The sequence below is a fragment of the Apodemus sylvaticus genome, chromosome 17 (genome assembly GCF_947179515.1).
Source record: "Apodemus sylvaticus chromosome 17, mApoSyl1.1, whole genome shotgun sequence".
In the NCBI taxonomy this organism is placed as follows: Eukaryota; Metazoa; Chordata; class Mammalia; order Rodentia; family Muridae; genus Apodemus; species Apodemus sylvaticus.
The window spans coordinates 28,272,308-28,288,342 of record NC_067488.1 but is presented as its reverse complement, the minus strand read 5'-3'; the positions used below and the strand labels follow the sequence as shown (position 1 = coordinate 28,288,342).

The window sequence follows — 16,035 nt, the reverse complement described above, 5'->3', positions numbered from 1 at the left end:
ATCAGCAGGGCCTCAGCTTGGGGCAGACCGTGGGAGCCCCTCCCCACTCCTTAAGCATATCATTTTAATCTAATTTGCTGTTTTAAAGAGGGTCTCAAAACATAGTGAAGCTAGAAACCTAGCTCAATCAAGTCATCGCTGTGATAGAGTTAATGTTTTCTAAGCAGTTTTCCCTTTTGAACATGTACACTTACAGAGGGGGCGGAGGCGGAATTGCCATTACCCATCTTACTATAATTAGCTCGAAAATTAGGGGGCACGTTTCTTCTGGAACCTACACGGCTCTCTTTCAGGATGAATACAGAGGTAAAAATTCCTTAATGTTCTTCTGGGGTATTTGTAACTTTTCTCAAATTCTCCATTTCTCTAACCTAAAAACAAAAACAAAACAAACCCTAAAATCAAAAGACAGAGAATTCATTTTGTTTTTGAAACAGACTTGCTATCTAGCCGAAGCTGGTCTTGAACTCTTGAAGTGCCTGTCTCAGCTTCCACGGTATTGGAAAGCCAAGGCAGGTGTGAGCCATCCAAGCCTGCCATCAACTCTTCAACTCTTGAACCCAAAAAATCCATGTTCAGCTGCCCTCCAGTGTGTCCAACCCAGAGCGCAGCACCCACCCACATCATTTTGCATGTCAGCTCTGCCCATTAAAGTACGCATGCTCGCTGACACACACAAAAAAAGCAGATGCCAGGCAGGCATAATTACACATGCCTTTAATTCTAGAGGCACGAAGAACTCTGAGTACAAGGCCAGCCTGGTCTACAGCAATTACATGCCGAGCAGGACTATATAGGAAGATCTTTTCAAGGGGGGAAAAAAATAGTAGCAAACCACCTTTGTCTGACTCCATGAGACACTGCATCCAGAATGTCAAAGGCTATCTCACCGTGGCCAGAAACAGCCACAGGAAGCAAGAGCGCACACAAAGGAAACTCACCACATTTCTTTACGAAACCATATTTATTAAAAGTTCTCTACAAGGTAGCAACAATGTGCCACTCTTACCTTTCCACACACGCACAGGAGACCTAGTGTTTGCAGCTGTCCAGGCAAATGCCCAGAACAGCCGGAGTCCTCGGACAGGGAATGGATCACAGATAACAGGAGCTGGGCAAATACCAACAGAGACCTGTCCCAGCTCCTCCCCCAAGTCCCACCACATCCTCTCAAGATTATACTGCCAACACTCATTCACATTTCGTGTGGCTCTAGACACACAGGCTCCTCAGACAGACACAAGACAACAAGACAGGCGCTCAGGGCCAAATGACAACAATCGGACATCTGTATAAAAGGTAAAATGTATATACAAATATAAAGCACACAGTTCGTGAGGTATACACGGCATTCTCTCAATGTTAGTAGTCTGCCAAGGCATAGCCCTTAAAGATGCCTGCTGGCTTCTGTGTCATTTCTCAGAATACAGTATTTTTGTTACCCGTTTAACTACCTGGTTTCGGCACTGTCCTAGACAATGACAACTATTTCATCTGTCCTTTTTTTTTTTTTTTAATGCAACTTTCGGCAGTTTCTCTGAGAAGCTTCATTTCCTGCAGGGAATACATTTCCGTCTCCAGAAGCATTCAGGCAGAGGCTAGGTCCCCGCCTGGGGGGGGATGAAGTAGAGGAATCTCTGGTAGGCAGCTAGGAGAGAAGATCTGCATCCGATGAGTTTTTAAGTTCTTTCCAGCTACATCTTTGAGGTTCTCTCTGTCACTCCAGAGCCGGCTTCACAGATCGGGTCATAAGCAACACAACACGTGAACCCCCAAAGAGCCCAGCATGGAAAACTGAAGACCCTGGATACCAGAGGCACAGCAAACCCATACGAGGGCGGGGTCCAGTTTCCTTTTGGAAATTAGTCTGAGAATCTTGCAAGACTGTCTCAAACTCACTTTCTCTGAAGCACAAAGACGGCTCATTCACACATGCTCCTGAGAGAGCAGGCTGGAGAGTCTCCTCACCCTTGTCGGCATACACACAAAATGTTCCACCCAGAGATGGTCCTAAGAGTGGGCGTGGGGAGCACAGGCCAGATGCTGCCATATTCAGGGAGAGCCTTAAGAGCTAACAAATTCCACATGATGAAATTAATTTCTTTAAAAACACTTCTATCTGACTGAGCTCAAAAGTTCTGAACCAGCCAAGAATGTGAATCTCCCAATACTTTTCCACAGTTAACTGGTGACTGCTTTTCATAGCTGCAGGGGACAGGTCCCAAGGTGGGGAGAAGGGGACATTATTGCATAGGAGGTCTTGGCTCTGGGGGAGAATCTGGGTGCAGGCAGGCGGGCTCTTAGGTTCCTCACTCCATGTGTTCTAAGGCCGGAATGGAGTCATGGGCGAGTATGCAGCGAGAGTAAGGGTTAAAAAAAACAAAAAACAAAAAACAAAAAGGAAAGAAACTTCTGGTAGGAGAAACTGCAGCAGCAAGGGGAGCTTTCTTCCAAAGACAAGTTCAAAGATGACAGGTTTGCCACTCCAACCGATTGCCACCTTGTTCAAATGCCACTGTGCGAAGCGCTTCCTTCCCATTCAGATGTTCAGTTCACTACATCTGACCACCTGGGATGCCCATTAGCTTCAAAGCGTGTGGCACCTTCTTGCATCCGACACCGGGACAGTCATGATGGTTCGTCGAAAAGGGGACACCTCCGTCGAGCAGCTAATCTGAGTGCATGCTGGTCAAATCAAGTCACTCAGCCCAGAGAGGCGGCACCACCTTGTGCCCCCCTCGAGAACAATGGTGCTCCCTCCCCAAATCTGGCTGGCACCATGTGAGAGGGCCTGCCCATCATTAGAAATGCCATGTGTGAGAATCATGAGGTTTCTGAGGTTTTGGAGGGGGATTAGCAGAAGAAGGAACTAATGTCACTGTCCTCCTGGTACTCAGGAACAATCTGGTCCGAAGTTCCTATGTCTGAGTCAACGTACCCTGGTTCCAAGACATATTCAAACCAGGGATGGAGTAAGATCTCAGGGGCTGTGAGTCTCTCAGAAGGTTCTCGTCTCAGGAGGCTTCGGATGAGGCACCTGGCTTTGGGGGAAACATGTTCAGGAATGCAGAACTGTCCACGGCGGATTTTGGAGAAAAGGGCACTCGGGTCTGAGTCATGAAAGGGGTATCGTCCGACCAAAAGTGTGTAGAGCATCACCCCAAGGCTCCAAACGTCCGCCGCCTTTCCGGAGTAGGTCCCAGTAGTGTTGAGGATCTCAGGGCTCACGTAGGCTGGGCAGCCATGTTTATCTGACAGCGCATCATCTTCACCCTTAATGATGTGTGTATCTTCCAGGCTTTCCAGCCTAAGCTGGGTTCTGCAGGAGAGAGAAACGAAGCTATTATTTTCAAGCCAGCTGCTATGGAAAAAACAAGGCCTTCCCAATAACAGTGCCCACAGGCACTAACAGCCAAGGCCGTTGGAATGTCATTTACCCCTTCATCTAGTAAGCACTGCCCTGCAAACACCCGGGACAAGCGATTTCACAAACCAATACAAACTGCAATAAATGTTTGCAAAGTATCGAGAGAGTGCCCAGGGCGGAGGAGATGATGCAAAGTCTCAAAGAATATGCATGATGCTAGAGCTTATAAGAGATATCCTAATAGGGTTACACAACTGACAAAGTTCACATTGCAGAACGGGGAGCTGGTTTCAGGGGAAGAAGACTGGCATGTTCTACAAAGCTGTCAGGGGACAGTGAGGATATATAACCTCCTCCGTCAGGCGAGGCCTGTGTATCCTAGAGGCCACCAGTCTCTTGCCGTGACATGGACTGCCCAGGCCAACAAAATTTCATTCACCCCGCAGCAATAATCAGAGTGGGATCATAACGAGAAATGTTTAATTGCATTTACTGGACTTGTTGATTTCACAGCGGAAGATCACTTAGCCCAGACAAACACACGTGGCTGATAGAAGTGAGGACCCCAAGACATCCCTAGGACTGCAGACCGATGCACATGAGTGTTTATCCTACGTAAGTCTCTGTTTTACAGAAAATCGCTGCTAAAGTCATTGAAAAACAGGAAAGGAAGTCCAGAAACCAAGACCAAAATGTAAAGAAGCCATAGTCTAGAAGCCCTTTGGTGGAGGGAACTCTTCCGAAGTTGCAGGTGCCTCTGACGCAGAGCCAAGTCACCCACATCTTCTAGGTTTCCCCACCAGAGCCACGTGGGGGCACCTCTAATATCCAGTGCCTGCTTCTCTGAAACAGGCCAATTTTAGTAAGTCACTTGTTGTGAAGTTACATGCAAACGTTTGGTCAGTTCCTTTTCCTATCAAAGTATCTAGGAGTTTCTTTCTCTCGCTCTTTTTTTTTCTTCCACAGTCTTCCTGTTCCCTGGAGTGTAGTATCCATGTGCTAACTTCGTATGTCCTCAGCATGACCTCCCTGTTATGTAAAATACCCACTGGTTCTGTAAACGGAAAATATGACTCAACCCACGGTGTCTGCCCCTGATTGGCTCCTGTAGTACTAAAACCCTGCACCTGTGCTGGCTACAGGAATAACGTCAGCCTGCCGTTGCTTAACCCTCGGGTTACCAAACCCGATGCCCATGACATTGGCCTGTGCAATGCAGATTTCAAAAGCCGGTGAGGAGGTGTGTAGCCCATGTTTCAAAAATAGGCATGGCCATTATCAAAGAAGCACGCGCATGCCAGGAACCGGACACTTCTTCACAGCAAACAGCTTGCTTCTCTTTGCTAGTCCTGTATGTTTCGACAGTCAGGGCAAGGTCAGATACAAACGCACACTTTGGGGACTTCTGTAACTTTTTACAGGGGGTCCCTGACGTTAAAGGTCAAAGTACATAGGTAGGGTAAGTCCCGTGTAACTCTATTGAAGAAAGTAACTCACTCTCCACAGGACAATTCTACTGATAGTCGGTCTCTATCCTCCCACCACGGATGGAAGTCTGTCTGCAGGATAAAGTGTGGTATAGCTCGTGCCGCTTCCTGAATCCTCTTGGTGAAGCCTCCACTCCAAATCTTAATGTCTCCTTATTCCCTTATCAAGCACATCTTGTCCTTTATGAGGTAAGCCAGGAACTATATTTAGCAGTGCATGCTAGCCAACTTCCATTTATTATTCAATGTGGTTATTTTCTGAAGATGAAGCCAATGAGATGTCTTAAAAGCTCACCAGAGAATATGAACAAACTACTGGGGGGCGGGGGGTGGTGTTGGGGGAGTGTGCACCCAGGCTGAACTAGAGAAGGAATTTAGTGTGCTAGGGAAGGTTGATATTCTGCAAACAGCCTAACTAGCTCTGTGATACCTTATTTGAGCACCTTTTGGAGTCAGTACTGTCAAGGATAAATAAACACCTTTTCCCCAAACGACTAACCTTTCTGACAAGAGGAAATAAACCTGAGCCTGGGACAGAGGCAGGAAGGGCATCTGGTGAACAGGTAACATCAACATAGGCACCAAGATGCTGCTAGGTTTCCCTATACTCCGTCCAATAGAACAGAGAATAAACTGAGTTTGACCATGACTCCCCAGATGCAGGACTTGATACTAAAAGCATGTCATCTTGCACCTGGGTCTGTCTTGCACCTAACTCCATGACCTGTACCTTTGGTGGTTTTATTTTGTTTGCTTGTTTTGTTGGGTTGTTTTTTTTGGGGGGGGGGGCGAGTTTGTTATTTGCCCCTGCTGTTGTTCCAAAAGGCCACAAGAGGTGCTGTGGCAGCTGCCTACCTCTCCTCTGTGGAGAAGACAAACTTCCTAAGCTTCAGGTCCCCCAGCACGATGGCCGACTGGTGGCAGTGGGCGACGGCGGAGACGATCTGCTTGAAGAGCCGAGCGGCCTCCTCTTCCCGAAGCCTCTTCCGGCTTCGCATGTAGGAGTGCATGTCTCCAAAGTCCTTCTCGAAGAAGACGTAGGCCTTGCTCTCCCCGAGGATCACTTCCACAATGCCGGTGATGTGTCTGTGGGTCGGCAGCTGCATGTACGGCCTGATTTTGTCCTGGTAGTGTTTAATGGGAAACTCCTGTGGGGAGAAAGTGACCTGTTTAAGGGACTAGAAAGCCAGGGTCCTATAGGCCTCCGAGGTCCTATATGAAGCTGGGCTGGAGTCTCAATCTTTGGGCTTTCAATGGCAACCAGCCCCATCATATATTCTATCTCTCTACCCCTCTCAAAGCTCCAGCTGCTAGGATACCCTTAAAACCAACTACACCTTGGGATTTAGGCTAGCACACTCCCAAAGCCTACCCCATACCATAGGGTGATTGGAAGAACTACCTTCTGCAACTTTTAGGGGGCTATCAGCTCCTGGGAGCCAAGCCACCCAGTTCCCTGATGTAGCTCTTCCTAGCAGACAGTAAGCAGCTAGTGGAATGGATCCCCAGCACCCCTAAGGGTGAAAAAGCATCGGCTAAGCATGTGTGTCTCCTGCACACCAGAGCACGGGGCAAGGAATGTGGTGACTTTGCAGCCTCCTGTGGAGGCTGAGGCAGCAAACCGGCAGAGGCAGAGCAGAGCTGTCATTACTCAGAAGGAACGGATGACTTGGAAGGGGACTGACAAAGCAGCCTTATGCAGCCTGCCTCTGGCTGTGACTCAGGTGGAAGCAGCCTGGAGTTTACCGTCTTACAGGAGGGGCTGGGCGCCTCTATATGGTCTCCCCTCCCCAATGTTTGTTTACTCGACCCCCGCCCACCCTGGTTGCCCCCCCCCCAGAATGAGTAGCAAATCCTCTTAAGAAGCTGGCTGGTCTCTTTAAGGGCCTTTTGTTCAGTCCGGTTACTCATATCCTAGACGCAACTGGAAATGGTGACACACGGGCTGTCACCATCTGGATTCAGCTATTATCTGCTCGGAGGAACTGGAAGGAGTTGCACAAGGACCCAGACCCACCCCACCTCCGAGGCGGCTGCTCTAGTACCAACTTGGATAAAAAAAATCTCTCTGCTGCCCTCTCCCAAAACTGTTCTCATCCACCAAGCCGGGAATAAAAAAAGAGTTTGTCTCTGGGCTTGGCCACGCATCTGAGATTTCACGCCGGTGGACAGTAGGTGGCAGCAGCAAACGGAGAGGTGGGGCGCGCGTGAAGGGGGAGGGGAGGGGATTCAGGTGAGTTGTTGGAAACCCAGATGCCACTTTTAACTCCAGAGAATGAAAGGAGTCGGTGGGGGCTCTCGGTGGCCCAGAGATATGGTGTCCGGCTCACAAAACGCACCCTGCGCAGCCGTCCTCGGCTACGCACTCTCCGGAGAGCCGGGCCATCCTGTGTCTAGTTGTACTACTCCTACTGTTGCAATGAAAATTGCCGGCCTCAAACTAAAGCGAGTGGAAGCAAGCTCCTGGAAGTTTTCCAACAGTCCGATGCTGGCCAGAAGCCCTCCCAGGCTTAAGACCACCCCGTCCCAACACTTCCTGGAGTGGGCTGTATGCTGGTCCCAACAGGAGTTCAAGTCCAGAATTCCCCAGGTAGAAGAAGCCCAACTCGGTCTATGCCCATGCCGTGAACCTCCTCAAAGAGCTTGCCAGTTGCTCCAAGTCCCGAGGAGGTACCCACTGCAGGGCGTCCTTCCAGGACAGGGGGAGGAGGGGGGATGAGAGCAGGGCAATGGCATGGCCCTGGAATCCATTGCAATTCCAAACTTAAATGGAACGCCACGCGCTAGCAATACAGAGCGCCAAAGAAAAGAACGAACAGAGATAAAAGAACTGAACCCCGCACTTCCTCTAGACCGCCGAACCCTCACCCTAACACTCCACAGGAAACCCCTCAACCTCCAAAAAGACGAAGCTGACCAAAATACCCTCCTTATCCGACTCAACGCCCTTATCTGCTCTGCCAAACCCAAGCGCAGGCGGGAGTGTGATCCGGGTGGGCCGGAACCTAGGCAAGTCTGCGGACGATCCAGACCGGCAACCTCCACCCAGGATGCTTACCTTGCAGCGCAGCTCGCGGCCGGTGTGGATGCACAGTGCCCGGGACACATGCTCGCGTTCAGCTAGGGGTAGCAGCAGGTAGTCAGCGATTCGGCTGGGCCCGGGTGCGCTCACACAGCTGCCTCCGGTCCCCTGCGCGGAGGGCGGAGGCTGAGGACTGCAGGGCGAGCCAGGGGGACTGAGGTAGTCGGGGGGATTTGAACACTCAGAAAGGCGCGGACACTTGGCCGCCACGGTCGCCGCGTCGTCCGTGTCCAGCAGGCGTTTGGCCGGGGTGCCCCGGGCAGCCGGGAACAGTAGAGCCGGACCGCGGGGCTGTGAGGCGCCGCTCAGGGCAAAACGCACGGGACCGACCCGCATCGCGGTCCTGGCCGGAGCGGCCCCGGCTTTGTAAATCCCTAGATCCGCGCTGTGACTTCTTCCAGTCCGCGAGATTGGAGTTTGCAGATAGTGCTTGGATCGGTCCGCAAGAGGAGCAAAACGAGAGTCGTTCCAGGACGCTAGCGTTGTACACGAGAACCACGCTGGCCACGCGTCCAAGGGTGGGAGGCCGGCTAAAGTCCCCAGACCCCCGCAGGCACCAGGTCTGGGCGCCTCGCTGGCGGTGGCCGCCGCTATTGTTGCCGAGGTTGTGGATAGTCCGGGACGTGGAGGCGGCCCTAGTTCCCGGGTGCTGAACCTCGAGGACAGGATTCCGCAGGCTCGTTGGCTTCACCGAGCAAACGCACTTCCCAAAGCAATTAGTCTTGAGTAAAAGCCGGTGCAACTTTTCCGCGCCGCTCGGAGTCCTGCGCGCTCCTGGGCTCCAGGCGTGTGAGCGAGCGAGATGCGCTCAAAGAGAGAGAGAGAGAGTGACTGAATAAGAGTGTGTGCGCCGCACTGATCCCGGCCAGTGCACTCCTTCTCCTTTTCCTCCACCTCCTCCGCCTCCCGGTGACTCACGCTGTATACACACACACACTCACAGACCGGGCTGTGTAAACAGTTGGGAAGCCGGGTTGTGCAATGAGGTGGCTGCGACAACTCCGGCCCCGTCGCCCGGCTTGCAGTCACCAGAGCAGAGGGAGGAGACTAGGGGGAGGGGAAGTGCAGTTGGAGGCTGGGACTGAAAGGGTGGCCGGAGGCCTGAGGATGCTCCCGACCGCGCGCTCCTAGGCGCAGGTGGGAACGTCCTGGGACGCATTGGGCGCGCGCACACGCCCCCCGGGTTGGGCTGGGCAGCAGGCTGCGCGCGCCCTACCGCAGGCCCGCGGGCTGGTAGCCCAGGGAGGGGGCGGAGGAAAAGCTCCCGTGACGTCAGGTTCCCGGGGAAGTGGGCGGGAGGGGCGGGGCAGCGGGGGCGAAACGACTGCTGATTGGTGCGCGCGCATCATTCACACAACACAATGGATCGCGAGCTCCCGGCGGCCGCGCGCACCTCCGGGCTGCGCACCGGCTGCTGGCAGAGACCCCGCGGTCACGCCTTTACCCCGGTGGGTTCCCCCAGTCGCTCTGCACTTTGGGGAGCTCCCGGTGGAGCTGTGGGCGCCGCCGAGTCGCGGCTGCAGCGGGAGGAAGGGGCGAGAGGAAAGGTGATGAATTCCATTATCAGTCATTCACCCCCACGCGGTAGTTCCGGGGAAGACCTGTGCGTGGTAGTGAATGTGGCTTTTTTTTTTAAACCTCTTTTCCTGCCCCCTCCCAGCTCTAATCCCCAGCGTCTGTTCGCTTCCACAAATAGAACCTTCTGTTGGATGAAATAAAAGCAAACACTGGGCCTTCTGCTCTGCCTCCACCTCCACGCCCCTCCCGCGCCTGCCGCCCGCCCGGATTGCACGGAAATAGCCTCTCCAAGCTCCTGGGCCGCCCCTTCGCGGTGACTCGCCGAAAGAGCTTCCTGAGCTCCGGCCGGTGGGAAACAAAGGATGTGGGGAACTGGCGGAAGGGGCCCACGTGGCTGGCGCCAGATTCCTGTCCCCTCCCGCCTGCGTACGCGCCCGAGGGTCTAGGGCATTAATGCGGCCAGGAGTATTGAATTCTGGGGTACGGGTCATTCTATCCACTGCCAGGGATACTACCTGCACGCGGACAAGGTCGCGTGTATACTTTCATATAGTTTTGAGTTGTGTGCTCTTGAAACTGGCTGACCCTGCTCCCTGTAAACAGCTTGCAATCAGGTTTTGTGTTGCTGGGTTTTGGTTGGTTGGTTTCCCCCCCCTCCACTTCTTTCGCAAACCAGGTCAGTTTGGAGTCTCTAGATCCTCACTAAGCATTGATACCTATTATCAAAGTCCTTTCTTGCATTTATGCTGAATAATTAATTTTCTAAAACCAGGTCAAGCCCAAGAATAAATCCTTTTCATCATTAATTCTTCAGCCATTCAACAAACGCTAATTAAGCATCTCCAAGGGTTAGGCGCTGGGGATTAGGAGACTTAAATTGAAACAGTAATGATAATTGGCATCAGTTGTGGCGCAGGGGGAGGGGTGCAGGCTCCTTGTTCTCAACCTTTCGCAGACGTTATGAAGTTTTACACTCACTTCATAGGGTTACATTTTGCTCCATTTGATTAAAAGCAAAAACGGAAGCCTAGAACCCTTAGCCTCTTTGCTGTGATTCAAAGGCTACGGGAAGTAGTCGCGCTTCTCCGGCGCTCTTGAAGACTCAGAGGAGACCACAACTTGCCAAGAAAGGAACTGTTAGGGAGGCCTCCATCAGACTACACGAACTGCCCAGAGAGCTACCTATGGACTGGAGCTTGACCAGGAGAGGGAGGGGTGCACAGAAAGGCAGGGCAGCACTCGCAGAGAGGGGCAGAATCTTGACAGGTTGTTGGGACCAAGTATGTTTAGGAACTGGATCCTGAGGTTTTCTACCTGGCAAGATTCTCTCCTGAAGGAATCTTAACGATCTGCTGAGCTGCCATTGGGCCTATTACTGCATGATGACCCATTGCTGTTATGGGTACCCTTTTTTTTTCTTTTGGTTTTTCGAGACAGGGTTTCTCTGTGTAGCCCTGGCTGTCCTGGAACTCACTCTGTAGACCAGGCTGGCCTAGAACTCAGAAATCCGCCTGCCTCTGCCTTCCAAGTGCTGGGATTACAGACGTGTGCCACCACGCCCGGCCTGTTACGGGTATCCTAACCTGAGTGCTGTGCCTCCCGCTTAGCCTCTTGTGGGAGATGCATCACCCAGACCACCGTTGCCATGACACCTCAGCTAAACACATGCCCTCTCCTACTCTGCTCATCCCGGCACCCCACACCCTGACCTTCACAAACTCACTGGGTTTGTGTGTGTTTGTTTTTGGTTTTTTGCCCAGTATGACCAGTGGGAGGCTCTGGAAGACCACAAGCAGGTGGGAGGTAGAGGAGAAGTTACCAGGAGACATCCTCCTGCCTCCTTGGCCATAACAACCTCTCCGTGTGATGACTCCCTGGACAGCTAACGCTTCTCTTTGAAACTGGATTTTTCTCCCTGATTGCTGCAAGGGAATATCACTGCTGTGACTGAGGAGCTGAGCTGAGCAGAAGGTGGTGGAGGGATAAAGCCCTGTCCCATGGCCGGGACCTGTACCCCTGTACCCCTTTGGGTACCCAGCTTCCAAGCTGGAGACGATGACGGAAGCCTTCTTAGATTGCGATGAGCCCAGCTATTCCCCCTGCCCAATGCAGCTCCTTCCCTGCCTTCCCTTGCTGAGTGCCACGTGCCCCATTCTCTTTCTCATTTCTAAAGGAGTGTCCCTCCTGGGGAGCCTAGTCCACGGGCATCCTCTCTGCCTGGCCTCCTGAGATCAGGTGACTCCATCTTGTCCTCCAGTCCTAGGGTGACAGCAACTTCCTCATGTTAAAATCTGAGTCACCCTCAGGACTATTCTTTGTTCTTTGATTTCTGCTCATCCAATACCTTTGGAACTAGTTAGTTCCCCCACAGGAAATTCTTGGTAAACTTGTTGATGTGAATTCTGTTTCCGTGTCTAGCCCCTTCTCCACCAACCCCCAACTTAGTACAAGACTATAGATTGGATCCCTGCCGTGGGCTTCTGAACCGTGAAACCATCCTTTCAGCCAACAGCAAATATCTACTGTGTGTCAGGGTACCTACTAAGTGCTGTGGACAAAGTAAAGCTGCCTCCCTCGATTCCTTTTTTTTGCACAATAGAGGAACCCTTGAAACTTGAACCTGATAGCATCAGGCTCTGGCCTAACGCTGAAGGACTCACAGAGGAAATCCACATCCCATATTAGAAAAGTAGGCCTTTGTTCAAGTCTCACTTCCCTTTCAAGACTCATCTTTTTCATCTCCTGGTCTCTGTCCTACACATGCCAGATCCTGGCAGGGCCCCAGACACACACACCTGCCAATTCACACCTCTGCACAGTTGCCCGAAATGTTCCCTCCCACCAGAATCTTTCTTCTTCCTCTGCCAAGCTAATGAGCTCTTACTCATCCCGCAAAACACCTTCTCTATTCTCCCAGCACCTGCAGTCAGGTGTAAATTGCATCCAGCTGCAAGGACGGTTCATCTCCTGTGACTCTTTGCACTGGACTGCCTTTCCAGGAAAGAAGGGCGGGACCTTACTCACTCTAGCCCCAAGGTCAAGGTCAATCACCGAAGAGGGGTTCAGCAAGTGCCTGCCGGATGAGGGTCACCCACAGGGACTGCTGGCCATAAGGGACCGTTGGAAAAAACAACATTTGGGCAGAGACAGGACTGGAAACTCCATGACACATTTCAGAGTTAGAAACACAGAATCCCGCCTAGAAGATGAGAGGCTGTAGATAGCCCAGGCTGTAAGTTAAAGCTTTGAAGGAATGTGTGCAGGAACGGGTGGTGCGTACGGACCGACCGCGGGCAGAGTCTGCCTTTCACAACGATGAGAGAGTGAAGCTGTCTTGATTTTGGTCCCATGGATTTCTTTGCTGCCAAGTCTGGCCTGAACTTCCCTCTGGCTTCCCAGGTTCTGACCTGACGACAGCCAGCTGCTTTTTTTTGTGCCCTGATTGTCTCATCTGTGTAAGGGGTCTAAGAAAAGACCTGCTTTTCTTTCCCTGCAAGGGAAACGAGTAACTATGATATCGGGAAGTGCTTTGGGGAAATTGGCTTGTACGTGAACGGTGAACACGGCCAGGATTGAGAAGGCTTGCCACAGCCAAGAATTCGAAAAGGCCTTTGCATGGAAACCCAAGACAGTGAATAAAACCTAGTCATCAATAGGATGCAGGCAAGAAGTAATTCTTCCTGGTTAAATGGTGATATTGGCTCTATAACAATGTCTACCACGTGGTACCACTAGCTAGCTCCACTGGTACATTGGCAATGTTAGAGCCCAAATCCTCCCTCCCTCCCCCTCCTCCCCTCTCATGTGGGTCTGGGTGTCTATGTGTCTGTTGTCTCTCTGTGTCTGTTCTCTCTCTGTGTCTCCCTCTGTGTGTGTGCACACATGCATGCGTGTGTGTCTGTCTGTTTTGTGTGTGTGTGTATGTATCTGTGTGTATGTTTCTGTCTCTGTGTGTATATCTGTGTGTGTGTGTTGTATAGTGTATAACTGTGAACACGTGTGTGTCCTACATAGCCTCAGCACCATGCTGAGTTGATGCTCAGTCCTTGTTGAGTTGGGGAGGGGAGGTTGACTTAGCTGTGACTTTTCAGGAACTCACACATTGCACAACACAGGGAAGCCCTTATTGATTTCTCTGGATGAGGCTGAGCTACGGATGAACTGGAGCTTAATTCATTCCGGTGAGTGCCAAGGTAGGGACAGGGCAGCCGTGCTGGGAGTTCGGCACAGTCCCCTCACTGCGCGGAGCAGGACCGGCCGTGGTGCTGCCCTGGGGTTCCATCTCTGCCTCTCTGCTTTTCCACACACAAGGCTTCCCAGCCACACACAGCAGAGCAGACCTGGCCTGACACATTACATTCCCTAAACCCGAATTCCAAGGGATGAATCCGAGAAACTTTGGAACCTATTTTGGGGAAGACAAGATTTCAAAAGCTGGGACAGAAATAGACATGTATTCCATAACTACTCCGTCTCAGAGCCTTTCCAATTGTTTGATGTTCAAAGCTATCTTAGAAAATATTAGCACTCTGAATGGAAGCAGGAACAGGCTAAAAGAAGCCAAGTCACCTACATGACATCATGCATCTGGAAGGTGGCCATGCTGGATTTAGACGCTGGCTGCCCAGCCCCAGCCATGCCTTTTCTACTTTAGGTACTGTTCCTCTCTCCAAATGAAGACAAACTTAATTGTTTTGAGACATTGTCTTATACCATAGCCTGGATTGATCTTGAACTTCTGGGCTCATGTGATCTGGTTTGTTTGTTTGATTGTTTGTTTTTGGAGACAGGGTTTCTCTGTATAGCCATGGCAGTCCCGGAACTCACTCTGTAGACCAGGCTGGCCTAGAACTCAGAAATCCGCCTGCCTCTGCCTCCCAAGTGCTGGGATTAAAGGCATGTGACACCACCGCCCAGCTCATATGATCTTCTAGCCTGAGTAGCTGGGACTATGCCTGTGCACCACTGTGCCCAACTAATTAAAAAAAAAATGTCGGAACAGTTCTTCTATTCTAAGAGCTGAGATCTTCACAGGCCTTCCCTGACTGCTGTGGGGAGGAGCTGATAGACCAGAGGACAAGTGGAACTTTTGATCTCTAACCATTCGTTTCTCCTCCCTTCTCTTCCGGCCTGTGCTCTAGCCACCACCAAACGAAGGCCTCCAAGGCAGGCCTTGGATACAGAAGCTGACATGTGCGACATCCAGTTGCCTATTGGCTCTTCCTCATTCTCCCAGTACGCCAGACTGACGCATTATCAGTGACAACAGGTCACCTAAGGCCAGATAAAGACTCCAATGGCTGAGGAGGGTGGTGATCCATCTTCCAATTACAACCCTCTGGAGGCCAAGGCAGAAGCACAAATCCAGCCTGGTCTATAATGACCAGAAGCTTTCTCAAAAAGAAAACAAAAACAAAACCCTCCTGGTTGGAGTTGTATAGCTTAGCAAAAGAGTGTCTGCCTGCCTGCCGTGCCTACGGGTCTGAGTTCAAATCCCAGCACTCACACAAATCTAGTCAGGTATGGTAGCACACACCTATAGACCTATAATCCCACAATGTGGGAGACAGAAGAAGGAAGATGAGGAGTTCAAAGTTATCCTCAGCTAAATAGCAGGCTCTGGGCCAATCAGGGCTACCACTCCCCTCAGATATACATAGTCAAAACCAGACTCCTGCTTTAAAAGGTTCTTGCTTTTGACCTCATCTACGGGTAAGTCTCTGCGCTTCAGGGATGAAGAGGGCGGGCAGTGTTACAGGAGTATACGCTGGGTGGAAATAGACACAACAAACCCAGAACATACAGAGGAGAGGATGACCTAGCCAGGGAGAGGAGGGGGACCTGTCCAGAGGTGACTTAGAGGGCTGCGGGCTCCAGATGCACTGTCATGGTGGCTGGGCTGGAAACCCCTCAAACAGAGGCTGGGGATTCCCAGAACTGGTCGGGGAGGGGGAGGGGGGACACTGCTGCACCCCTGGCTCACATTGCTTTGTCTGGGACCACGGCTGTAGGTCTCTTAGGAAGTCTCTCTGACCCCTGTCTCTCTGTTCAGTTTTGTCTTTATTCCTTGTTTAGCAGCTGGGCAAAGACCAGCCTCCCCTCCCCTGGGCTGGCAAATCTCTCAGACCCTGGCGTAGGTTCGGCAAGCTGGCACCCTTCCAAGGGTCCCCTGCAAACTGGGAAGCGGCTGGGACAGAAGGCAGCATAGAGTGGCCGGTGCTGATGGAAACCACTGTCATCTGGACTGTTGTTGCCTTGGCATGGGAGGTCCACCATGGCCGAAGAGGCTGCGTTCAATACCTGGCACCGACGCTGGGTCTCACGATAAACTTAGACAGATGACTCCTTTCTCGGGGCCTTTGCCTCTGTCTTCTTCACTCCCTTTCTGAATGAAGATGACAGACTGGTGGTTTTCAAACTGGGCTTCCTGGGTCCTCATGGCTTTGTGGTGGTGTCCCAAGGAAGGAGCAGGGAGCTGCTGAGGAAATCTCAGCGTCCCCCCTCCCCTCCCCCTGCTCCCCCCCCCCCCATCGACTTTCCATCCAACGTGCTAGACTACGATGTTTCTGTAAGAATCTGTA

At 51.7% G+C, this 16,035-nt stretch overlaps 1 protein-coding gene and 1 long non-coding RNA gene across 2 annotated transcripts; one reads left to right on the top strand and one right to left on the bottom strand.

The window, feature by feature from the left end:
- Nucleotides 1–945: 945 nt before the first annotated feature.
- Trib1 (tribbles pseudokinase 1) lies at nucleotides 946–9,152 on the bottom strand. The gene is made up of 3 exons (XM_052161124.1): nucleotides 7,913–9,152; nucleotides 5,710–6,002; nucleotides 946–3,319 (listed from the first exon to the last, which is right to left on the bottom strand). Exons 1-3 carry the CDS (start codon nucleotides 8,270–8,272, stop codon nucleotides 2,854–2,856), a joined length of 1,119 nt encoding a protein of 372 aa, XP_052017084.1. The 5' UTR covers nucleotides 8,273–9,152; the 3' UTR covers nucleotides 946–2,853.
- LOC127667797 (uncharacterized) lies at nucleotides 4,528–5,766 on the top strand. Its single transcript, XR_007973937.1, has 3 exons — nucleotides 4,528–4,607; nucleotides 4,874–5,043; nucleotides 5,680–5,766. It is a non-coding gene; the product is annotated as an uncharacterized LOC127667797 (long non-coding RNA).
- Nucleotides 9,153–16,035: the final 6,883 nt, after the last annotated feature.